Raw genomic sequence first — 26,218 nt, 5'->3', positions numbered from 1 at the left:
CAAACAGCAGTTTATGAACACATGTTTGGTATTTCCGTACTCTGGAGAAGTTGCTTTACAAATGTTGGGGTGCTTTTCCTCATTTATTTGTTGAAAAAAATTAAACATTTTGAGGTAAAGCTACATCTTATTGGAAAATAATGTAATTTTTCATTTTCATTGCACAATTCTAATGAAATCTATGAAACACCTGTGGGGTCAAAATGCTCACTACACCCCTAGATGAATTCCTCAAGCGGTGTAGTTTCCAAATGGGGTCTTTATTGGGGTGTTTCCTTTATTTTTGCACCACAAGTCCTCTTCTAACCTGACATGGTGCCTGAAATATAATTTAAGGAAAGGAAGGCCCAAAAATCCTCTAGGTGTTCTTTTGCTTCTGGGGCTTTTGTTTCAGTCCAGTAGCGCACTAATGCCATATGTGGGATATTTCTAAAAACTTCAGAAATCAGGGCAATAAATATTCAGTTGTGTTTCTCTGGTAAAAACCTTCAGTATTACAGGAAAAATGGATTAAAATGGAATTTCTGCAAAACAAAATGAAATTTGCAAATTTCCCTTCCACTTTGCTTTAATTCCTGTGAAACGCATAAAGGGTTAAGAAACTTTCTAAATGCTGTTTTGAATAATTTAAGGGTGCAGTTTTTAAAATGTGGTGATTTGTGGGGGTTCCTAATATATAAGCCACTTCAGAAGTGATCTGGTCCCTTAAAAAAATAGGCTTTTGAAATTTTCTTTGAAATTAGAGAAATTGCTGCTAAATTTATAAGCCTTGTAACGTCCTAGAAAAATAAAAGGATGTTCAAAAAATTCTGCCAATCTAAAGTACACATATGGGAAATGTTAGCTAGTCACTATTTTGTGTGGTATAACTATCTGTCTTACAAGCAGATACATTTGAAATTAGAAGATGCTAATTTTTTGCAAATTTTCTCTAAATTTTGGTGTTTTTCACACAAAAATATTGAATATATTGACCAAATTTTTTCACTAACTTAAAGTACAATATGTCACGAGAAAACAATCTCAGACTCGTTTCGATAGGTAAAAGCATTCCCAAAATATTTCCACATAAAGTAAGACACGTCAGATTTAAAAAATGAGGCTGTGTCATATGGTCCAAAAGTGGCTGTGTCCTTAAGGGGTTAAATTAATCTCACAAAGTGACACATCGGATTTTAAAACAATGGGTCTGTGTTTACAAGGCCATAATTTGCTGAGTCACCAAGGGGTTATTGTCTGTGAATAACCTGGTGAGTTAAAAATATTTTTTTTCCCTCCTATAGCTTTTCCCACATTCCAAACAAGAATACAGGATTTTTTGATGCAATTTTTTTGATGAGTTGTAACATTTTATTTCATGTAAAATATTTTCCATATATAGAACATCAAAATGTCTTCTCCCCTCTGTGAGTTTTCTCATGTTTAACAACATTTGGTTTATGTGCAAAACTTTTCCCACATTCTGAACATGAATACGGCTTCACTCCTGTGTGAATTCTCTCATGTGTAACAAGATTTGGTTTATGTGCAAAACATTTCCCACATTCTGAACATGAATATGGCTTCTCTCCTGTGTGACTTCTCTCATGTTTAGCAAGAATTGATTTTAGTACAAAACATTTCCCACATTTTGAACATGAAAATGGTTTCTCTCCTGTGTGACTTCTCTCATGTCTAACAAGGTATGATTTTTCTCTAAAACATTTCCCACATTCTGAACATGAATACGGCTTCTCTCCTGTGTGAATTCTCTCATGTTTAACAAGACTTGATTTATCTGGAAGACATTTCCCACATTCTGAACATGAATACGGCTTCTCTCCTGCGTGACTTAAATTATGTTTAACAAGACTTGATTGATCTGCAAAACATTTCCCACATTCTGAACATGAATATGGTTTTATTCCTGTGTGAATTCTCTCATGTAAAGTAAGCTGTGCTTTAAGTCTAAAGCACTTCCCACATTCTGAACATGAATACGGCTTCAGTCCTGTGTGAATTCCCTCATGTTTAACAAGATTTGATTTGATTGTAAAACATTTCCCACATTCTGAACATGAATACAGATTCTCTCCTGTGTGAGTTTTCTTATGTGTAACAAGATATGATTTGCGTGTAAAATATTTCCCACATTCTGAACATGAATACGGCTTCACTCCTGTGTGAATTCTCTCATGTATAACAAGGTATGATTTTTCTCGAAAACATTTTCCACATTCTGAACATGAATACGGCTTTTCTCCTGTGTGAATTCTCTCATGTAAAGTAAGTTGTGATTTTTTTGTAAAATATTTTCCACATTCTGAACATGAATGTGCATTTACCCCTGTGTGAATTCTCTCATGTAAAGTAAGATCTGCTTGATCTCTAAAGCACTTCCCACATTCTGAACATGAATACGGCTTTTCTGCCGTGTGATTTCTCATATGTGAAACAAGATTTGATTTTGTTGTAAAACATTTCCCACAATCTGGACATGAATATGGTTTCTCTCCTGTGTGAATTCTCTCATGTGCAACAAGATTTAATTTGCGTGTAAAATATTTCCCACATTCTGAACATGAATACGGCTTCTCTCCTGCGTGAATTCTTCTGTGCTTATAAAGACCTGAAATTTCCTGAGCTGCACATGTGGTAACAATCTGTGATTGGTCAGGAGAAGGTTCCTCATGATTAGGGGAATTATATGATAGATCTTTACTGTGAAGCTCTGGATGTACATTAAGGGCAATGTGTTTTTTTCCTGAAGACTGTTGCTTGATATCTTCATCTTCTACTTCATAATTTATCGAAAACATTAAGTTTCCCTCAGAGTTCTTACTGGCATCTTCTGTTAGGATTAAAAATTAATTTTGTGATTTTTAGATTTTTCAAACCACAAAGTAGACAACTTTATGACATATTAGGCTGCATGCAGGTTTTTTTTTTATATAGTCAATCAGAAGTGGATCCAGCAGGAAGGAAAGGTTTGAGCCATTCCTTTCAAAACCAGCACTGGAGTTGGCTCAAAAAAATTCACCAAATACTGCCACAGAAATTGAATTGCCTAATTCCAGCCTTATAAATCTTTCAAAAACACTTTAAATGGACAATAATGTTTAATGAAAAACTTGTGTTAATCTAATAGTATACCTGATATCTAGGAATTTTGCTACTTTCGCTCTTTAAAAAATGTCTGCATTATCCTTGCAAAGTCTGTATAAAGTAACTGCCACTAGGTGACTCCTTTTCTATAACTTGTTGTCGACCTGTGGTTGTTCTACAAATTCAGTCCCTAGTTACAGAGAACAGTAGACATGCAGAAAATGGGGATGCCTCTCTCTGCTAAAGCTCCCTGTACTCATAGCCTACCTGAACTCGCTCATGTATTCCTTACAGTAGCGTCTTGCATCTGTCTGCTTTGTTAAAGATTTTTTCTGAATTTCCAGCATCTGACTCCGATGTGCACTTTGTCCTAGATATCTAATGTTTGCTGCAAGTATTTCTCAATAATAACTAAAAAGCTGCATGTACAGAGTTCTCACCCAACACTAAAAATATGTCTTTTGCAGAGAATTGCAGGAAATCGTGGCATTATGCCTTGACTTTATAAAAAATTGCGGCAAAATTGAACAGTTTTGCTTTTATTTGCAAGAATATTCAAAGCTCTGAAATGCAGGTACCATATCATAACATTGTTGGGTACTGAGGAGCATGACTATTTTGAGCTATTGATGGCCTATCATGAGGATAGGCCATCAATTTTTAAGGGCTGGACAACAGTTTAACAAACCTCCCATTTCACTTTCTAAATTCATTATTACTTACCTGTGGTAACATCTTCTGGAATTTCCTCCTCCACTCCACTCTTATACGGTTGATCGCCGATCACCCATTCTTTTTCTGCATCACCCTCCACTTTCATATTAGTCAGATCATCCCCCTGATTTCACATATGTAACAATTCAGTACAATACAGCAGAGAGTGCGAAGAATCTAACAGATCAACATAAGAAACCACCAAAATCTATGACCACATCTATGACCGCAGGACCAAAAAGGTCCACACACCCCTATATAGTTCTGGTATAGAACTCAGCTTCATCTACCTGATGATTCTCTGGGACATTGTGATTTTCCTCTGGACAATCCTGGGAATACAGAGGACAGGGACATCTCTCCTACTGGATCCATCTGTAGGAATCACACAGTGACTAAATCCATGACTACTGTATATATATATCAGACACCTCCCTCAACACTTCTATGCTTATTGATCAGAGCCAAAATGACAATGTTGTGCTTCTCACCAACTGCGCCGCGGTCCCAGTGCTTTGTAAGCCGCAGGCCTATTGTATCGTCCGCGATCGCAGACCTCAGATTTCTATAATCATGCAGATGTCTTCCTCCCCAGAGATGCCAGCACATGCGGCCGTCCTGTCCTGCAGTAACCACTGGGGTGTGCACAAGCTCATTTCTGGCCTTAATGGGCCAGAGAACACACATGTTTTAGATTGACTGATTGCTCCCATGGTCACCATGGACTATAAGAAGGGCCCTGCCCATTCCTTCATTGCCTGAGCGTTGTTGTGTTACCCGTGTTAGTCTTTGCAAATGGTCCCTTAGTGTTTTCCAGTTCCCAGTTTTCCTGTTCATGCTACCTGCATCCCGTGCTACCTTGTTCCTGTGCCGTAAAAAGTTGGAGTCGTTTTGTGTCGTATAATACGCCTGCTGTATTTTGCCACGCCTGGTGTCTTCCTGCTGCCAAGGTCGCAACAGAGCTTGCCATCGCTACTGTCTGTATTGCCACAGGTACCCTTATTCGAACAATTGACTTTGCCTTGGTATCCCGTTTGGCCAGCTGCTATCCCGCTACGGCAGGACGGCCCAGTGGGTCCACAACCATCATGACAGTAAGCTCAGGCGATGGACCCGCTGGTCAACCCAAGACCATGACGACGTCACAAGTGATGTGAGCGGATATGCTAGACCTCCGGTCTCGACAGGACCAACTCCTCCAGGCGTTGAACATTATTGCACATTGGCTGGATGTGCAAGCTGCAGTTTCCCCAGCACCTGCTCCTATTGCCTCTGCTGTTTCTCCTACTACACCTCCGGGCAGTACTAACCCTCCGACTACATGCCCCAGTTGTGGAATGGAATTCTGGAGAGGTTCTCCAGTGGGGTCCAAGTGCCTCAACCGCTGCCTGGGGAACATCCATCTGGCCCAGCCTCCCCAGCCTCAGTCATTGGCAGGATTGCCTTCTCAATATTCAGTTTGCGGATGTTTTTAGCAAGAAGGAGGCGGAGACTCTGCCCCCACACTGGGTGTATGGTTGCCCAATTGAACTGGTTCCTGACACATCCCTTCCCCGTGGAAGGGTATACCCTCTCTCCTTGCCAGAGACTCAGTCTATGTCCGCCTATATTAAGCAGAATTTGGAGAGGGGCTTCATACGAAAATCCTTCTCCCCGGCCGGGTTCTTCTTTATCAAAAAGGACGGATCTCTTCAACCCTGCATCGACTACCGGGGTCTCAACCAGATCAAAATAGATATCCATTGCCAGTGATTTCTGAGCTTTTTGACCGCATACGAGGAGCCAAGATTTTTTCTAAACTAGACCTGCGTGGGGCTTACAACCTAGTCCGGATTCGCTATATTTAACACCCGAGACGGGCACTATGAATACCTGGTGACGCCCTTCGGTCTGTGTAATGCTCCCATGGTCTTCCAAGAATTTGTTAATGACATCTTCCGTGACCTCCTCTATGTCTGTGTTGTGGTCTATCTTGATGACATCTTACATTTTTATCCAGACCCGACGACTCATCAGAGACATCCGTCAAGTTTTGCTGAGATTAAGGGAGAATCGCCTGTATGCCAAGTTGAAGAAGTGCGTGTTTGAGAGAAATGCTCTACCCTTCCTGGGCTACATCATCTCGGATAAAGGCCTCAAGATGGATCCTGAGAAGGTAAAGGCCGTCCTGGAATGACCACATCCTCAAGGCTTAAGGTCCATACAGCGTTTCCTGTGATTCGCCAATTTCTACCTGCAGTTCATCCCAAACTTCTCACTGGCAGCTCCCATCTCCACCCTCACCAAAAAAGGCATGAACGCCAAGGTGTGGACTCCAGTAGCGGAATCCGCATTTAAAAGCCTGAAGAGTGCCTTCACGTCAGCCTCTACCTTCCATCATCCTGATGTATCTCGACAGTTTTGTTACTCTAAACTTTCTCTTCTGCAGAGCGCAACTACTCGATTGGGGATCGGGAGATACTGGCCATCAAATTGGCCCTGGAGGAGTGGAGACATCTACTAGAGGGTGCAGTCCATCCCATCCTGATATTTACTGACCACAAGAACCTCACCTATCTCCAGACGGCCCAATGACTGAACCCCCGTCAAGCCAGGTGGTCGCTGTTCTTTGCCAGGTTCCAGTTTGAGCTCCAGTATCGCCCTGCCGATAAGAATGTGAGGGCTGATGCCTTGTCCAGGTCATTCGAGATAGAGGACAACATGGAGTCTCCACAAAACATCATTGATCCGTCCTGCATTATCTCTGTCAATCCTTTGCAAGTAAGAGACAACCCTCCGGGGAGGACTTTTGAGCACTTGGCAGACAGAAGAATCCTTCGCTGGGGACACAGTTCTAGACTGGCGGGTCACGTGGGTGTCCGTAAAACACGAGACCTGATTGCCAGTCATTTCTGGTGGCCCACGCTGCCCAAAGACATCATGGACTTTGTCTCGTCCTGCACGATGCGCGCGGCTAACAAGGTTGCTCACTCCAAGTCTGCTGGCCTGCTCCAGCCGCTGCCTGTGCCCAATGCTCCCTGGCAGCATATAGCAATGGACTTTGTTACGGACCTGCCTCCCTCTACTGGATGCAGTGCGGTCAGGGTGGTTGTATACCTTCTGCCTTTCGACTGGCCGACGTCTTCATCCAACACATCTTCCGCCTGCATGGCTTACCTCTGCATATCGTGTCGGATCGGGGGCTTCAGTTCACCTCAAAGTTTTGGAGAACCCTCTGCAAACTCCTTGATGTAAACTTGAACTTTTCCTCAGCCCAGTCCAATGGCCAAGTCGAGAGGATCAAACCAAATCATGGAGAACTATCTACGACACTTCATCTCCAGGCAGCATGATGACTGGGTGCAGCTTCTTCCTTGGGCCGAGTTCTCCTATAACAACCACACAAGTGAGTCTACCGCTTCTACACCGTTCTTTAATGTCTACAGTCAACAGCCACAAATTCCCCTCCCTGTGCAAGCTACGTTCCAGGTGCCTACAGCTGACTCTGCATTCAGGGACTTCCTTAAAATCTGTCAGCAAACCTGATCCTTTACTCTGCTGGCGGTCAGCCGCATGAAGCGAAGGCAGACACAAGAAGAAGAGAGCCTCCCCAATTTCTTCTGGGTACCAAGGTCTGGCTGTCCTCATGCAATATCCGGCTGAGGGTGCCATCGTGCAAATTCGCTCCCAGGTTCCTCGGACCCTTTGAGATCCTCCAGCAGATCAACCCGGTCTCTTATAAGCTTTGGCTGTCCGATATCCTACCCTCAGAATCCCCAACTCCTTTCACGTGTCTCTTCTGAAGCCTGTGGTCCTGAACCGCTACTCTAAGACTCTTAGCCCTGTAGTTGCCCCCAGCGGTTCTGCCGATGTATTTCAGGTAAAGGAGATCTTGATTCAAGAGGAAAAGCCTTTTACTTGGTGTATTGGAAGGGGTTTGGTCTAGAAGAGAAGTCCTGGGAGTCAGAGGAGAACCGAAACGTCTTCCCTCATTAAGAAGTTCCTCTCTCATTCTGGCCCCAAGAAGAGGGGGCATACTGTAATGTCCGCGGTCGCAGACTCCTATCATCCTGCAGATGTCTTCCTCCCTAGAGATGCCAGCACATGCGGCCATCCTGTCCTGCAGTGACCACTGGGGTGTGCACTCAATCTAATTCCCGGCCTTAATGGGCCAGAGCACACACGTTTTAGATTGACTAATTGCTCCCATGATCACCCTGGATTATAAGAAGGGCCCTGCCCCTTCCTTCATTGCCTGAGCTTTGTTGTGTTACCCCTGTTAGACTGCCTTCTACTCCACCATAGTATTCAATTGCATTTGTCTCCTAAGGATGTGAATACACCTGAAATCGCCAGCACACATGGGTCCTATTATTAGAGCCCCGTGCCAAACAAAAGAGTACCAGATTGTTGACCAGGAACAATACTCCCTGCTTATATGGGAAGTCAAAATTTACGAGAGGGAACCCACGGTCAGACAAAGTACCTGTAAAGAAAACAACTACTCCAAGATTCCTCTCTACAAGGGATGGAAAACCACTGAGGTGTTGGAGGAAGCGCTATAGTTATAAACCTCCAAGTTTAATTTCCCTGGTGCTGTTATGGCGAATGGGGAAAAAAATAATATTTATGAATACATTTACCAGTAATTGGTTTTCTGTGAGTCTATGAGAAGAACTACACTGTCCTCCTCCATATATACACTGATCATCCATAACATTAAAACCACTGACAGGTGAAGTGAAGAACATTGATGATCTCGTGACAATGGCGCCTGACAAAGGGGGGATATTAGACACGAAGTGAATAGTCAGTTCATTAAGTTAATGTGTTTGAAACATGGAGAAGTATAAAATTACAAAGGACAAATTGGTCAGAGTATCCCCAAAAACTGCCAGTCTTGTGGGGTGTTTCTGGTATGTAAAGGTTCGTACCTACCAAAAGTGCTCCAAAGAAGGACAACCGATGTACCGGCAACAGGGTGATTGGAGGTCAAGACTCAATGTGCGTGAGCTCATCTGGTCCCAACCCACGGAAGGGTTATGTACGACAAATTACTGTAAGGCCTCGTTTACACGATCGTGATATACGTCCGTGCGACGCGCGTGCTTTTCACGCGTGTCGTACGGACCTATATAAAAGTCTATGGGGGCATGCAGACAGTCCGTGAGTTTTGCTCAGCGTGAGTCCGCTAAAAAAAAACAACTCACGACATGTCCTAAATTTGTGCGCTGTTCGCGCATCACGCACCCATTGAAGGCAATGGGTACGTGAAAATCACGCGCACCACACGGAAGCACTTCCATGGGATGCGTGTGATTCGCGCAACAGCAGTCAAAAGTATGTTTGCAAACAGAAAACACCACGTGCTTTTCTGTTGACAAACATCCAAACGGAGTGTCATCATGATGGCGGCCGCGCGAAAATCATGCAGCCGCGCATCATACAGGGCTGACACATGGAGCTGGTAAGTGCCTTTTGTGCACGCAAAACGCCGCATTTTTTGCGTGCGCAAAACGCACACGCTCGTGTAAACCAGGCCTAAAAGTCACTGCTGGCTATAATAGAAAGGTGTCTGTACACGCAGAGAATCACAGCTTACTGCGTATGGGCTGTGTAGCCGCAGACCAGTCAGGGCGCCCATGCTGACCCCTGTCCACCACCAAAAGTGGCTACAATAGGCAGTATCAGAACTGGGCAATAAAACGTGACGTGGTCCGATATATCCTGTTTTCTTTTACATCATGTGGACGGCCGGGTTATGTCACTTACCTGTGGAAGAGATGGCAGCAGGATGCATTATGGGAAGAGAAGCCGGTAGAGGCAGTGTGATGATCTGGACAATGTTCTGTTGGTCCCAGAATTCATGTAAATGTGACACGTACCACCTACCTAAACATTGTTGCAGACAAGTAACCGTTATGGCAGCGGTATCCCTAACGGCAGTGCCCTCTTTCAGGAGGATAATGCCCCCTGACAAAATGCAAATATTGATCAGGAATGGTTCAAGGAGTTGACTTGGCTCCAAATACCCCAGATCTCAATCCGATCGATTATCTGTGGGATGGTCTGGAGAACAAGTCTGATTCATGGAGCCCGCACCTCACAATTTACAGGACTTGAAAGATCTGCTGCTAACGTCTTTTGCCAGATCTCATGGAGATGTCACATCTCCATGGGTCAGAGCTGTTTTGGCAGCCTGAGGGCGACCTACACAATCTTAGGCAGGTGGTTTTAATGTTATGGCTGATCAGGCTAGACAGAGAGAGACATTTTACATAGTTAGTGGGTTAAACAAGGTCTAAGTCCATCAAGTTTAAACTTTTTAGACTGACAAATCCCAATTCATCCAGAGGATGACAAAAAATACTTTATAGAGGACTTGTCGGCTCTCCTCACACGTCTATTTTAGTGCATAATTGTATTCCCCGTGAATCAACAATTCTGGAGCATTTTTTCTCAGAACTCTGCACCATGCCGTTCCTGTTATTCCTACTGGAAATGTAAGATTAAATTCAGAAAAGGGTGTTACCATTCCCTTTTGGAAATAGTCGTGTCCCTACACCTTCTGATATTGTCAGCACTGATTGGACATTGTCAGACTATATGGACACGCCCCCAGATGGTAACACACTAGATGTCAAATCATTCATACATTTCTAGGAGGAATAACAGAGGAACAGCACAATAAAAAGTTCTAAGAAAAGGTGATGTATAATTATTAAATTATGGGATATGTAACTATTTAATTTACACAACGAATCCCAGTAGATCCAGAGGAAGGTAAAAAACAATCTTTACACGACAAAGACCCAATTCTACATAAAGTAGAAAATACCTCCCTGCCCCGGCTGACAATCGAACAGATCCCTATTCTACATTACTACCACTGACCCTGTGTATTGTGTCTTAGGGTATGTGCACAAACACTAATTACGTCCGTAATTGACAGGCGTATTTCGGCCGCAAGTACCGGACCGAAAACAGTGCAGGGAGCCGGGCTCCTAGCATCATACTTATGTACGATGCTAGGAGTCCCTGCCTCGCAGCAGGACAACTGTCCCGTACTGAAATCATGTTTTCAGTACGAGACAGTTGTCCTTTGTTATATCTGGACATGATTGTCATGTCTGCTGTTCCCACATCAGTCGCAGATCAGTCGCTGGTTATATAAGACTATGTTCACACATGGAAAAATGGTGGCAGAAATTTCTGTGATTGTCCAACTCATCTGATTGCGGTTAGTAAAAATTCATTTACCTGCTGCAGAAAGAACAACATTCAGTTATATAGAAACTTCTACTACAAATCTGTGACCATTCCCTAGTGCAGCACTGCAGCAAAGCAAGGAGCGTGTGATCTGAGATCAGGAATTACAGGTCTGTAAATACTGCACATGATGAAATTAACACTTCAACAAAAAAATTAATAATATATAAATTATATATCTATATCTCACCTTGTGATGTGCGCGGCCGGTAGTCCTCCATCATGACCTCCTCGTACAGATCCTTGTGTCCTTCTAGATACTCCCACTCCTCCATGGAGAGATAGACAGTGACATCCTGACACCTTATAGGAACCTGACATACACAATGATACAGTCATTACCCAGACACCTCCAGTGCTGTTACTGTAGAATTTCCCAGCATTCCCAGCAGTGTCACCTCTCCAGTCAGCAGCTCAGTCATCTTGTAGATCAGTTCTAAGATCTTCTTCTCATGTATCCGGGAGTGAGGGGGAGGCTCTGTGATGGGGCTCTGACTACTGCTCCATCCTCCTGACTCATGGATGATGGGAGTCGTACAGTCACCCGATGTCTTCTTCACTATTGTGTACTCCTGTGTATGGAGAGAGACATTTAGAGAACTGAACACAGTATTCCCCCCTCAGTAGAAAGAGGGAGATTGTGACCCCGCTGTATAGACCTCTAGCGACCCCACATCTGTAATACTGGAGACCTCACATACAAAAAGACATTGAGAAAATAGAACGAGGCCAAAACTAAAAAAGGAAATAATATTAAGGGCATCAAGCTGGACCATGTGCTCTCCTCCTGCCGTCATCTTGTATGTTTCTATATAGTCATCCTGATCCTCCTGGTTCCTTGTCATTCTCATTACTCTACAACATTACTATTGCTGCATTGGTGACATGACACATCACTGACCATATTGGTGGCTGATCTTCAGCTTCTTGACGTCACTTGGAAGGTCTGGACGCTGTTATACAGGACACTGGATTCTTCCTATTATGTATTGTCCCTTCCCTATGTGTGACTTGTTCTATAATGTAGAAAAGTTTACCTCTCCGCTCAACAGGTAGATGATCTCCAAGGTGAAGTCTAATATTCTTCTGCTCATCTCATTCCTGTCCTTGTCCATCCTTGGTGGGTCATTCAGGAGAAGGAACGTTGTGGAGAAGATGAGAAAACTGGAGGAACTGGAGGATCTAGTACTGCAGACGTCTTTATGAAGAAAGGAGAAGATGGAAATCATACAGGGGACATCATCATGTGTGACATACAGAACCTCACTTATTGATCATTGAGAGAAATATTTTCTCAGAGCCGTCACCACATGGATTAACCCCTTCCCTACATTCGCCGTATATATACGGCGCACGTTGGATGGGGGAAAACGAGCGAATGTGTCGGTTGTGTGTTGCAGCTAACACTTCAGGGTAACGAGAGGGATCTCAAAAGCGAACGCGGCATTTAAATTACTAGAAACAGGGGGTGGCCCCCTGTTACGTTCCAATGGCCCCCCACGCGACGCGATCAGGGGGCACCGTTGGATAGCATGGCAGCCTGAGGGCTTGATGAAGGTCCCCAGGTCCGCTATCATATCGTGCAAGAGATCCAACGATCACTGGTTAAAGTCTCCTAGGGGGACGAGTAAAAAAAAAAGTGAAAAACAGTAAAATAAATAAAAAAGTAAAAAAAAGCCCCTTTTCCCATTTTCCCTCAAGCACAATGTAACAAAAAAACAAAACAAATTAACATAACTGGTATCAACGTGTCCGTAGAAGCCTGGACTATTACAATATATCATTATTTAGTCCGCACAGTGAACGCTGTAAAAAATTTTAACCATCAGAATTGCTATTTTTTGGTCACTTTATCAACAGCAAAAAACAGAAAAAAAAATATAGCTCGCCCAGCAAAAAAAAAAAAAAAAAAGCCCTCATATCGCTCAGTCAACAGAAAAAGAAAAAACTTATGCCTCTCAGAATGTGGTGACAAAACTCAAATTTTATTTTTAACAATCAATTATTTTTTCTTGTAAAAGTAGCAAAACATAATAAAAACCTAAATAAATTTGGTACCGCTGTAATCGTATTGACGCGCAGAAGAAAGTTAACATGCTGTTTTTACCACACGCTGAACACGTAACGACTAAACTCCCCAAAAGATTAAGGAATCGCTATTTTTTTCCTATTCCATCACACAAATAGTTTTTTTTCCAGTTTCCCACTACATTATACGGCAATTTTGAATCCGAAAAATGACTGCGGCGGGAAAGGGTTAAAAGGGTATTCCCAACACGAACATTTCTCCCCAGGATATGCCAGAAACGTCGGATAGATGCGGCTCCACCTCTGGCCGTGCTCGGCTGTTTCTGGAACTCCTATACAAGTCAATGAAGAGTCGTGCACATGTGTGAACACCTCTCCATTCATTCCTCAACTGGATGTAGTCATCACCTCACCAGGCGGGTCGGGGGACCCCCGTTCTCCACATAGAGATGGGACCCCATATATCAGACACTTGCAACATATCTCTCAGGTGAGAAGAGTAAAATGAAGACATCCCCCCCCCCCCCCAGGCGATGAAGACCTGACTCCTGACACATGGGGGATACTGGGGAGACTTTGCTGACATCTCACAAGACGTGGTGCACACTATGCAGCCAGTGTTTGATATAAACTGTGAGGTTCTGCAGCAGCTGAGGTGACATTATATATAAATGAGACATACAGTGTGATTTCTTATCATCATGTTATAGCGCAGGTGGAGCGGAGCAGAGTGATACATTGTTTTGTGGGATAAGATTCTGTATAAACTTGTATTTTACTAATTTAACCCCTTCCTGCACAGAACATTTACCGCTCAGGAGTTGTTCACAGGCTATAGGGAAGTCCGGACACCTGCTGCAAAGGCTGGAGATCTGAGAGAACCATGATTATAACCGTTTCACTCCTTCGATGCTGCGGTCAATAGTGACTGAGGCATCTAAGTGTTTGGGGGGGGGGGGGCTCCTCTGTAAGTTCATCCTCGCCTCGAGGTTGTGGACTAATGATGAGTTGTAAATTCCAATTGTGTAGAGAGGAAAAAATAACTTCACCTTACAAAATGTTTTATTATGGATTTTTTTTAAAACTATAAATAATTGTTATCACCCCAAAAATAATGACCGGACTTATGAATTACGATGTTTTACGACTTCTTTCAGCGTGAAGTTTAAGGAGTTTAGAAACATTATTGTAAAGTGTCTTCCCATTTGCGGTCAGGACTGGATGACATTATTCGGGATGGTGTAAGAATTATTCCAGAGAGACCCCAACACGAGGACAACGTCTCCCCCGAGTTTATGTGAGAGTGAAATACGGAGTCAGACTTGTCTCACCACTGAAGGTTATTTCCACCGTGGTCATAAAAAGCCGATCCTGGAATTATAACAAAGCTACAAATAGTTCTTAGTCTTGTACAGATAACGGGGTCACTAGTAAGACAGATATAGATTATAACACATCACGTCATTTATCTCATCCGCTCTCTACAATGTCAGGGTCAATATGTCGCTTGTACAACATTAATGGTGCGAATACATAAACCTCTTCTAGACCGTACCAAGAAAGTCGCCAGTAATCCATCAGTCATGTCCAAACACGGCCATCCCCATGACAACACTGAATGTCATGGTGCGGGAGAGAAGTATGGGGAAGGTTTACAGAATGGGCGATTTTACGAAAAAAAACAAAATCTAGATTATTTTCAACCCTATAGACGATTTTCGATTTTAATCTCGATTTTATTTTTTTTAGGAGTAATTAACCCCTTAGTGACCAGCCTATTTTTTGCCTTCATTACCAAGCTAGTTTTTACGTTTTTAAATCGTCTCATTCAATGAGCTATAACTTTTTTATTTTTGCGTCAACATAGCTGTGTAAGATCTTGTTTTTTGCGGGACAAGTTGCATTTTTTAATAGCACCATCTTGGGTTACATATAATTTATTAACGTTTATTAATATTTTTTAAGGGGGGACGAAAAATCAACAGCAATTTCTCCACTCATTTTTGTGTCCTAAATTTACAGCGTTTACCGTATTGTATAAATAACACAATAACTTTATTCAGCGGGTTGTTACGATTGCAACGATACCAAATTTATATACAATCGAAGAAAGGAACTGCAGCACTCAAGTTAATCTAAAGAAGTGTATTTGATTTATTCACCAATCATAAAAAACACTTGCAACGTTTCAACTCATGAATGGGTCTTTATCAAGCGCACCAAATGTATCGTTTTCTTATGTTTTACTACTTTTACACAGTAAAAACCCTTTTTTTTTTCAAAATGATTTGTTTTTGTGTCTCCATATTTAAAGAGCCATAACTTTTTATATTTTTCGGTTGATGCAGTTGTATGAGGGCTTTTTTTTGCGGGACAACTTGTATTTTTTATAGGTACCATTTTGGAGTACACGCAACTTTTTGATCACTTTTTATCAGATATTTTTTAAGGCAGGTTTCACAGAAAACAGCAATTTTTGCATTGTTTGTTATTTTATTTTTTACGGCGTTTGCCGAGCGGGCTAAATAATGTAATAACTTTATAGTTGGGGTCGTTACGGTTGTGGCAAAACCAAATATGTGTAACTTTTTTTTTTGTAACCCCCTTAACGCCCTGTGACGTACTATTACTCACGGGCGGTGGGGTTAACGCGAACTGACGTACTATTACTTCATCACGTTAACAGGGTACTGTGTCTGCAGACACAGTTTTAAAGCAGTGACAGCTTAACGATACCACTGCTTCAAGGCCAGGACCAGAGCTAGCCTCCGATCCGCCGATTAACCCCTTAGATGCAGCCCTCAAAACCGAGCGCTGCATCTATGGTGTTTACAAGCAGATCGGAACTCTGCAATGAAATTGCGGGGTTTCCGATGACTGCTCCGGCAGACCGGAAGCCTAGCAATGGCCTCCTGTCTGCCTAGAACAGACGCATGCTAGGTCCCGCCCAGAGGCGGGGCCTAAAAGTCTTCCGGCCGCAGTAACAAAATCGTGCAGGCTCAGAAGCTGAGCCTGCGACATCAGCCGCTGGTGTCAGCTGTATGTTACAGCTAACAACATGCTGTAACGGCAGGGAACGGAGCTAGCTCCGATCTCTGCCATTAACCACTTATATGCCACGATCAAAAGTGATCGCGGCATCTTAGTGGTTTGTAGAGATCGGCATCAACACGACGTGATCGTGACAAAGCCGATCCTTGCTATGGCAACCGGAGGCCTAATAATGGCGTCCTGGTCTGCCACGTACAATAGCCCATTAGGCCCCGCCCACAGACGGGACCTAATAGGCTTGCTGTCAGAGAATGACTGACAGATCTAATGCATTGCACTACGTGGGTAGTGCAATGCATTAGAGTAAAGATCAGAGGTGCAGGCCCTCAAGTCCTTTAGTGGGACAAAAAACAAAAGTTGAAAAAAGTTGAATATAAGTGTAAAAACAAAAGTTTCAAGTTAATAAAAACAAACACTGACTTTTTTCCTATAATAAGCCTTTTATTATAGGAAAAATATGAAAACGTTAAAAAAAAAGTACACATATGTGGTATCACCGTGTCTGTAACGACCCAATCTATAAAACTGTAATGTTATTTTTCCCGCACGGTGAACACCGCAAAAAAAAAACAATAAAACAACAATGACATGATCATAATGTCCCATATACCCCCAAAACAGTAGCAATAAAAACTACAACCCGTCCCGCAATAAACAAGCCCTTACACAGCTTTTTTGACTGAAAAATAAAAAAGTTCTGGCTTTCCGAATATGGCGACACAAAATGTGAAGTGTGTCCAAAGCGAATAAGATCGGGCACCATTTATCAGTGCGAAACTGGCCACATATCTCTGAAATATTATTTATTTACCGAATTATTATACCCCCTTATTAAACCCTGATGTTCTCAGCAGATTACATATGCCCCCACATTATAAACTAAACTACCAGCAAAACCCCTAAACAGAACTACCAAGCAAAATCTGCGCTCCAAAAGCAAAATGGCGCTCCCTCTCTTCTGAACCCTACAGAGTGCATAAACAGCAGTTTACGTCCACATATTGTGCACTAAAATGGCATATCGGTGGAAAATGTACATTTTCACTTTGCACCATCCGCTACGCATTAATTATTGATGGAAGAACACCTGTGGGGGCAAAATGCTCACTACACCCCTTAAAATGCCTCAAGGGGTGTCGATTCCAAAATGGGGGTCACTACTTGGGGGTTTGTTTTACTATTTGACCTCGGAGACCTGCAATTGTGGTCCAATGCTGTGAAAATCACCAAAATAGACCTCAAATGCGCATGTTGCTCTTCACTTCTGAGCTCTGTAAAATGTCCAGGCAAATGTTAAATGCCTTGAGTGGTGTAGTTTCCAAAATGGGGTCACTTCTTGGGGGCTTCTACTGTACTCTGGTACCTTAGAGTTTTGCAAATGCAACATAGCGCCCAGAAACCAATCCAGCAAAATCTGCATGCCAAATAGCGCTACTGCCTTTCGGAGCCCTGTCGTTTGTCCAAGCAGCAGTTTATGACCACATGTGGGGTAATTACGTACTCTGGAGAAATTGCTTTACAAATTTTGGGGTGCTTTTTCTCCTTTTATCCCTGAGTAAATAAAAATATTCAACTTTTTAGTGAAAAAAATGCTGATATTAATTTTTAATTCTGCAAAAGACCAATGCTTACTATACCCCTAGAAAGATTCCTTAAGGGGTGTAGTTTCCCAGAAGGGGTCACTTTTGGGGATTTCCTACTATTTTAGTCCTGCAGGCACTTTGCAAACGTGACAGGTCACCCGAAAACCATTTGAGCTCCAAATGGTGATCCTTCCCTTTTGACCCCTGCCGTGTGTTCCCTTTTTGACCCCTGCCTGCCAGAGTTTATGACCACTTATGGGGTATTGCCGTAATCGAGAGAAATTGGTTTTCAAATGTTGGGCTGCTTTTTCTCCTTTATGCCTTGTAAAAATTGAAAATTTCAACTTTTTATTAGAAAAAAATTTGATTTTCATTTTCCCAGCCTAATTCCACTAAAGTCAGCAGAAAACCTGTGGGGTCAAAATGCTCACTATACACCTCGATAAATTCCTTGAAGGGTGTAGTTTCCCAAATAGGGTCACTTTTGGGGGGTTTCCACTGATTTCATCCCTCAGGAACTTTGCTAATGTGACATGGCACCCAAAAAATCATTGCAGCAAAGCTTGAGCTCAAAAAGCCAAATGGTTCTCCTTCCTTTCTAATCGCTGCCGTGTGTCCAAACAGCAGTTTATCACCACATATGGGGTATTTCCGTAATCGGGAAAAATTGCTTTTCAAATGTTGGGTAGTTTTTTTCTCCTTTATGCCTTGTAAAAATTAAAAATTTCTACGATATATTCAAAATAATGTATATTTTAATTTTCACGGCTTCAGTCCACTAAATTCAGTAAAAACACTGTAGGGTCTAAATGTTCACTATACCCCTTGATAAATTCCTTGAGGGGTGTAGTTTGCGAAATGGTGTATTTTTGGGGTGTTTTCACTGTTTTGGTATCACAAGACCTCTTCCAACGGATATGGTGCAAAAATATATTTGAGTAAAAAGAAGGCCCCAAAATCCTCTAGGTGCTCCTTTGCTTCGGAGGTCTGTATTTCAGCGAATTGGGACACTAGGGCCACATGTGGGATATTTCTAAAAACTGCAGAATGTGGGCAATAAATATTAAGCTGTGTTTCTCTGGTAAAACCTTCTGTGTTACAGGAAAAAAGGATTAAAAATGTAAAAAAAAAATTACATTTGTACATTTCATCCCTACTTTGCGGCAATTTTTGTGAAACGCCGAAAGGGTTAATAAACTTCCTAAATGCTGTTCTAAATACTTTGAGGGGTTCAGTTTTTAAAATGGGGGTGATTTATGGGGATTTGCATTGTATGGGCACCTCAAAACCACTACACAACTGAACTCATCCCTGTAAAAACAGTCTTTTGACATTTTCTTGAAAATGTGAGAAATTTCTGCTAAAGTTCTAAGCCTAAGGATGTTCAAAAAATGATGTCAATCTAAAGTAGACATATGGGAAATGTTAATTAGCATTTAATTTGTGCGATATTACGATCTCTCTGAGGGTATGTTCACACGCAGTGACCAAAAACGTCTGAAAATACGGAGCTGTTTTCAGGGGAAAACAGCTCCTGATTTTCAGACGTTTTTGTAGCAACTCGCGTTTTTCGCTGCGTATTTTACAGACGTTATTGGAGCAGTTTTTCAATGGAGTCAATGAAAAACCGCTCCAAAAACGTCCCAAGAAGTGACATGCACTTCTTTTTCGCGGGCGTCTTTTTACGCGCCGTATTTTGATCGCCCGTTAGCGTCAGATCGCCCATTAGCGTCAGATCGCCCGTGTTAGTTTAGTCAGATCTAGTCAGCGTCAATTTAGTCAGTGTTAGTCAGCGTCAGTGTTGGCGTCAATTTAGTCAATGACAGACCGCCTATCAGCGTCAGAACGCCTGTTCGTGTCAGATCGTCCATTAGTCATCGTCAGACCGCCTGTTCGTCAGCGTCAGTTAGTCTCAGTCAGTTAGCGTCCTTCAGTTAGCGTCAGTCAGTGTGTGATTGTCAGGTAGTCATTGTCTTTTTGCAAGTGTAGTTTAGTGTTAGTCAGTTATAGTGTCATACAATAAAAAAAATAAAAAAACTATATTAGTGTACGTTAGTGTTAGTATTTAGCGTTTTATGTAAAAAAAAAAAAAAGTTCTATTCTACATTTTTTTGTATACACTTTCTACAGTATACAAGATTACATAAACCTTTACTGTACACAAAAATAAAAAATGGCCCGCAAAACATTTTCTGCATAGGAGGCGTATGAGATGCTGGCATCGGACACAGATACTGCGAGTGATGTAGGGTCCGCTTTTGTGCTGTCCTCTTCCACAAGTGACACTGAGGAACCTCCTCGCAGTCGCAGGAGGGTTAGTGTTCAGGTTACACCTGCACCTGAACCTAATTTGTTGCCCCCAACCTCCTACACCCCCCAAGTACCGGACTTTACTGCTGCTGCAGGGGTCCAAGTCCAGGCAGCAGCGGTGTCTGAAATTGAGTTATTTCAGCTTTTTTTTCGGACAGCATTGTGGACAAAATTGTTGAGCAAACTAATCTTTGTGCTCAACAATTTATTACTGCCAACCCCGGTAGTTTTTATGCCAGGCCATACAGGTGGCATCCCACCGACAAAGCAGAAATGCTGCAGTACTGGGGATTGGTCCTAAATATGAGCCTAACAAAGAAGCCATCAGTGAGGGCCTATTGGTCCACTGATATTCTTTACCACTGCCCCTTATACCGCACCACAATGCCCAGGGCTCGTTTTGAGGCAATACAGAAGTTTTTGCACTTCAATGATAATTCCCAGTGCCCCCCCCCCCCCAGGATCACCCAAATTTCGATCGACTCTATAAAATTAGACCCCTTATTTCCCATTTGGCCCAAAAGGTTTCCATGTCATATACCCCTGGAAGAGAAATTGCTATTGACGAGTCCCTGGTGCATTTGAAGGGAAGGGTGAAGTTCAGGCAGTATTTGCCCAACAAACGTGCCAGGCATGACATCAAGATCTACAAGTTGTGCGAGTCGGAGTCGGGCTACACACATATTTTTAAAATATACGAGGGAAGAGACAGTCAGATTGAACCCCCAAACTGTCCACCCGTCCTGACCACAACTGGGAGGATTGTCTGGGACCTCCTGCACCCACTGTTTAATCAGGGGTACCACTTGTATATTGACAACTGGTACACAAGTGTACCCCTGTTCAAATGCCTGGCGGAACAAAAAACGGTGGCGTGTGGGACGGTCCGCAAAAACCAGAGACCGCTCCCAAAAACCCTTCTCGGCCAACCCCTGCAGCGTGGGGAGAGCAGGGCGGTCCAAGGCGAAGGGGTCCTATTTTTGAAATTCAAGGACAAGAAGGATGTGTTGATGCTAACATCCATTCATGATGCCACCTGCTCTCTTGTCCCTGTGCGTGGTGCAACACCCACCACCACGTCACGGCCTGTCTGCATCCAGGCATATAACAAATTTATGGGGGGAGTGGACCTTTTTGACCAGATGCTCAAGCCGTACAATGCCATGCGGAAATCAAAAATTTGGTATAAAAAACTTGCGGTGTACTTTATCCAAATGGCATTGTACAACTCCTTTGTAATATACAGGAGCACTGGTCAGGAGGGGACATACCTGGAGTACCAGGAGAAGGTAATCAAATCCCTTCTCTTTGGGAATGTGGCAGAGGTAGGAGAAAGTTCTGCCTCTGCAAGTACGGATGTCCCCAGGATAGTTCCAGGGCAGCACTTTCCTGGTGAATTGCCGCCCACCTCAAAAAAAAGCCACCCCCAGAAGAGGTGTCGTGTCTGTGCCAAAAGAGGCATAAGAAAAGACACGACATACCAGTGTAACACCTGTCCCACCCACCCTGGACTGTGTATGAAGGAGTGCTTCCGGATATACCACACCTCTCTGGATTTCTAAATTTTATTTTCATCTGTCCCTTTCATTTATAATTTTCGGCCCTTTCATTTACAATTGCCGCCCCTCGCATTTACCATAACCATTTCACCATTTAAAATGTGAACATCCCCATAACAAAACTAAAAATTCCCATTATACCCCTAGATGAATATCTAGGATTTGTAATATGGTGTAGTATCTGCACAATTTTTTAGGCCTATGCAAACATGACATGTGCCCAAAAATCATCCAAGTAAAATAAGGCCTCAAAATCCTTGTGATGTTCCAATATTTTCTGTCCCTGACCATATGTCCAGCAACAGAGAATTAGGGCCAATTTGGGGGTATTTCTAAACTCAGAAGAAATATCCTGATAAATGTTGAGGTGCTTTTCTTCACTTGCATGCTCTGTGTCTGAAAATTCTGTCCTATAAATGAAGCATTTGTCATATGTTCTTTTTCACGCCAGATATCCACAAGATTCTGCAAAAAAACTATGGGGTTAAAAAAGTGATCACACCACTAGAAAAAAATTCATTGAGGGGCGTAGTTTTCAAAATGGGGTCACTTTTGGGGTGTTTACACTGTTTTGGTCGTCCCCCCCCCCCCCCCAGTGCATTGCAAACGCGAAATGGCACTAAAAACTATTCTAGCAAAATCTGCGCTCCAAAATCCAAATGACGCTCCTTCTATTCTGAGCCTGTAGGTCCAAACAGCAGTGTATTACCACATATGTGGTATTGCCGTAATCGGGAGAAATTGCTTTACAAATTGCTTTTTGTCCTTTATTCTTTTTTAAAATCTAAAATGTCTATGTTTTTTCAGAAAAAAAGTAGGTTTTCATCTTCACACACGAATGCAAATAAATTTTGCAAAACAATTGTGGGGTCAAAATGCTAACTATACAACTAGAAAGATTCATTGAGGGGTGCAGTTTCCAAAATGGGGTCACTTTTTCTCTGTTTTTACTGTATCGACAGCACAAGAACTCTTCAAATCTGACATGGTGCCTAAAATATATTCTAAAAAAAGGAGGCCCCAAAATCCTCTAGGTGCTCCTTTGCTTCTGAGGCCTTTGCTTCAGTCCGTTAGCACACTAGGGCCACATGTGGGATATTTCTAAAAAGTGCAGTATCTGGGCAATAACTATTCAGTTGCATTTCTTGGGAAAAAACCTTCTGTGTTACTGAAAAAAATGGATTACATATGAATTTTGGCAAAAAAAAATGAAATCTGTAAATTTCACCTGTAGTTTGCTTTAAATCCTCTGAAATGCCTAAAGGGTTAAAACACTTTCTGAATGCTGTTTTGAATACTCTGAGGGGTGCAGTTTTCAAAATGGGTTCATTTATGGAGACTTTCTAATATATAAGGCCCCTAAACTAACTTCAGAACTGAACTGGTCCCTCAAAAAATAGCCTTTTGACATTTTCTTGAAAATATGAGAAATTGCTGCTAAAGTTCTAAGCCTTGTAACGTCCTAGAAAAATAAAAGTAGGTTCCAAAAACGATGCAAATATAAAGTAGACATATGTAAAATATAAACTAGTAAGTATTTTGTGTGGTAATACTATTTGTCTTCCAAGCAGATAGATTTAAATTTCGAAAAATTAAAATTTTGATGGTTTTCACAATTAAATATTGAATTTATCGACCAAATTTTTTCACTAACATAAAGTACAATATGTCACGAGAAAACAATCTCAGAATCACTTGCATAGGTAAAAGCATTCCAGAGTTATTACCACATAAAGTGACACGTCAGATTTGAAAAATCGGCTTCGTCCTGAAGACCAAAACAGGCTCAGTCCTGAAGTGGTTAATAAATAAGTTGAATAATAGTGGTCCTAGCACTGAACCCTGGGGTACACCACTTATAACCGGGGACCATTCAGTGTAGGAATCATTGAGCACAACTCTCTGGATACGGTCCTTGAGCCAATTCTCAATCCAATTACAAACTATACTTTCTAAACCTATAGGCCTTAATTTACCCATTAGACGTCTATGGGGGACAGTGTCAAATGCCTTTGCAAAGGCCAAAAACACTAAATCCACAGCGGCCCCTCTGTCTAGGCTTCTGCTCACCTCTTCATAAAAACAAATCAGGTTGGTCTGACAACTTCTGTCCTTTAGTAAACCGTACTGGCTGTCACTTATACTACTATTTATTGTCACATAATCCTGTATATAGTCCCTCAATAGCCCCTCAAACATTTTCCCCACGATGAATGTTAAACTTACTGGTCTATAATTACCCAGGGAAGACCTAGAGTCCTTTTTGAAAATAGGCACCACATTTGCCCTGCGCCAGTCCCTTGGCACTATACCAGTCACTAGACAATCTCTGAATATTATGAAGAGGGGGAGAGAAATAACTGAACTAAGCTCTTTAAGAACTCTAGGGTGTAACCCATCTGGTCCCGGGGCCTTGTATACATTTATTTTATTTAACTTAGCTTGGACCATATCTACATTCAGCGAATTCAGTAAATCAACTGATATATAAACCGCACTGGCACCGGAAGCTGCTCTTTCTTCTGTTGTATATACAGAGCCAAAGAACCCATTTAGTAACTCTGCCTTCTCTTGATCCCCTGTGACCAACTCCCCATTACCACTATTTAGGAGTCCTACATATTCAGACCTTGGCTTCTTTGCATTTATATACTTGTACAATTTTTGGGGATTTGTTTTACTATTATTGGCCACCTGCCTTTCATTTTGCATTTTTTGCTGATTCTATTACTTTTTTTGCAGATTTTATTAAGCTCTTTATGTTTTACAAAGGCTACAGATGTACCCTCAGATTTGTATTATTAAAATGCCCTTTTTTTTGTCATATATTGCCCTTTTTACAAAAGGTGTAAGCCACGTGGGGTTTAATTTTAGTCGTTTATACTTGTTACCTATAGGAATAAATTTTGCACTATAAATTATACAAAGTGGATTTTAAGATCTCCCATAGATAATTTGTACCTTTATTTGACATTAGATGTTTCCTGTCTATGTCCTGAATTGTAGCCCTCATGCTGGGGAAATTGGCCTTCTTAAAATAATAGGTAAAATGTAACTATATTGTGGTCACTGTTACAGAGGTTTTCACGAACATTGACATTCCCAACAAGATCTGCATTATTAGAAATGACCAGATCCAACAGAGCTTCACCTCTAGTCGGGTCTTCCACAAACTGGCCCATAAAATTTTCCTGCAATAGGTTGAGGAAATTTCTCCCCATCGCAGTTGAAGCCAAACCATGATACCAATTAATATCCTAGTAATTAAAATCTCCCATTATCACTACAGTACCCGCCTGTGCAACCGCTCCATCTGTTTATATAGCTGACCTTCCATCTCCTCAGTTATATTGGGGGGTCTATAGATTACACCAAAAGCAATTTTTTCAGTGTTTACCTCCCTTTGTAATTCCACCCACAAGGTTTCAATCTCCTCACAATCTTCACCCACTATTGTCTTTCACACTCAACTTCATATCACTTCTCACATACAGACATACACCACCGCCTTGATATCACTTCTCACATACAGACATACACCACTGCCTTTCCTATTTGGCGTCTTTCCGAAACAGTGTAAAACCCTGTGCCCAGTCGTGAGAAGAGTCTAGCCATGTTTCTGCAACACCAACTAAGAGTCTGGACATGCTAGGAGTTGTAGTTCTCTCATCATATCTCCTCCCTGTAATGTCCTCTGATATTCCATAATAATATCCTGGACATGCTGGGAGTTTTAGTTCTCTCATCTTATACCTCCTTCCAGTAATGATATCACATAACAGTCTGGACATGCTGGGAGTTGTAGTTCTCTCGTTATATCATCTCTCTGTAATGTCCTCTAATATTCTATAACAGCCTGGGAGTTGTAGTTCTCTCTTCATATCTCCTCCCTGTAATGTCCTCTGATATCCCATAATAGCAGCATAGACATATTGGGAGTTGTAATTCTCTCTTCCTATGTACTCTTCTATGTAGGCCATTGTTTATTCTGATGTTGCAGCAGATTTTCTAGATTCTGATTTGGCCAAGAAGTTGTGGATTATCCCTGCACCTCTGGAGAAACCCATCGACATTTGTTCGTTGGATGGTACTCATGTGTCTGGAGGATCGGTAAGATGCCGTACTCCTGGTCTGAAATTTTCAGAAGGAAGTATCCACTGTGAGACTATTTCTCTTCTGTTAGTTCTCTCTCCTCCTATACAATTATTTTGGGGTATCCTTGGTTGTTCCTCCATAATCCAGTGTTTGATTAGACTTCAGGAGAATTAGTGCAGTGGGAAAGTTTTGTTCAGGGAGAGGTTTTACTTCCCCCGATTCTAGTCGCAGTCACCAGGGTCTGCCTGTTAAGTATAGAGAATTTGTGAATGTTTTGTGACATAACTGCTGATCTTCTTCCCCCTCATAGAGAGTATGACTGCTCCTTTGATCTAGTTCCACGTTCCAAAAACCTTAAGGCGGACGCCCTTTCTCGCAGTTTTCTACAGCAACATGTGGAGACATCTGTACCTTCTTTCATCATTCCTCCTGATAAAATGGTGACAGGGCCAACAAAGGATATTTCTGATTTACTCTTGCAGGCTCAATCTCAGGAACCTCCAGAGAAACCCGCCCAACGCTTTTTTTTTTCCTAGTGACCTTAGA

At 42.1% G+C, this 26,218-nt stretch overlaps 1 protein-coding gene across 1 annotated transcript; it reads right to left on the bottom strand.

Annotated features, from left to right (window-relative positions):
• Window positions 1-1,021: 1,021 nt before the first annotated feature.
• Window positions 1,022-12,620, bottom strand: LOC142674688 (uncharacterized). Its single transcript, XM_075847205.1, has 4 exons — window positions 12,084-12,620; window positions 11,445-11,618; window positions 11,237-11,360; window positions 1,022-2,830 (listed from the first exon to the last, which is right to left on the bottom strand). Exons 1-4 carry the CDS (start codon window positions 12,273-12,275, stop codon window positions 1,386-1,388), a joined length of 1,935 nt encoding a protein of 644 aa, XP_075703320.1. The 5' UTR covers window positions 12,276-12,620; the 3' UTR covers window positions 1,022-1,385.
• Window positions 12,621-26,218: the final 13,598 nt, after the last annotated feature.

Source organism: Rhinoderma darwinii, assembly GCF_050947455.1.
Source record: "Rhinoderma darwinii isolate aRhiDar2 chromosome 1 unlocalized genomic scaffold, aRhiDar2.hap1 SUPER_1_unloc_8, whole genome shotgun sequence".
NCBI classification, from domain to species: Eukaryota; Metazoa; Chordata; class Amphibia; order Anura; family Rhinodermatidae; genus Rhinoderma; species Rhinoderma darwinii.
Note: the sequence above shows the minus strand (reverse complement) of the source record. Positions and strands in the feature narration are given on the sequence as shown.

Excerpts from the sequence above, each read along its gene's own strand:
- LOC142674688 (XM_075847205.1), bottom strand. The coding sequence starts at position 12,275 with ATGATTTCCATCTTCTCCTTTCTTCATAAAGACGTCTGCAGTACTAGA. Across the intron at positions 11,619-12,083 it reads TCTACCTGTTGAGCGGAGAG|GAGTACACAATAGTGAAGAA; the intron begins GTAAACTTTTCT and ends CTCCATACACAG. Across the intron at positions 2,831-11,236 it reads CCGGCCGCGCACATCACAAG|AAGATGCCAGTAAGAACTCT; the intron begins GTGAGATATAGA and ends TAATCCTAACAG.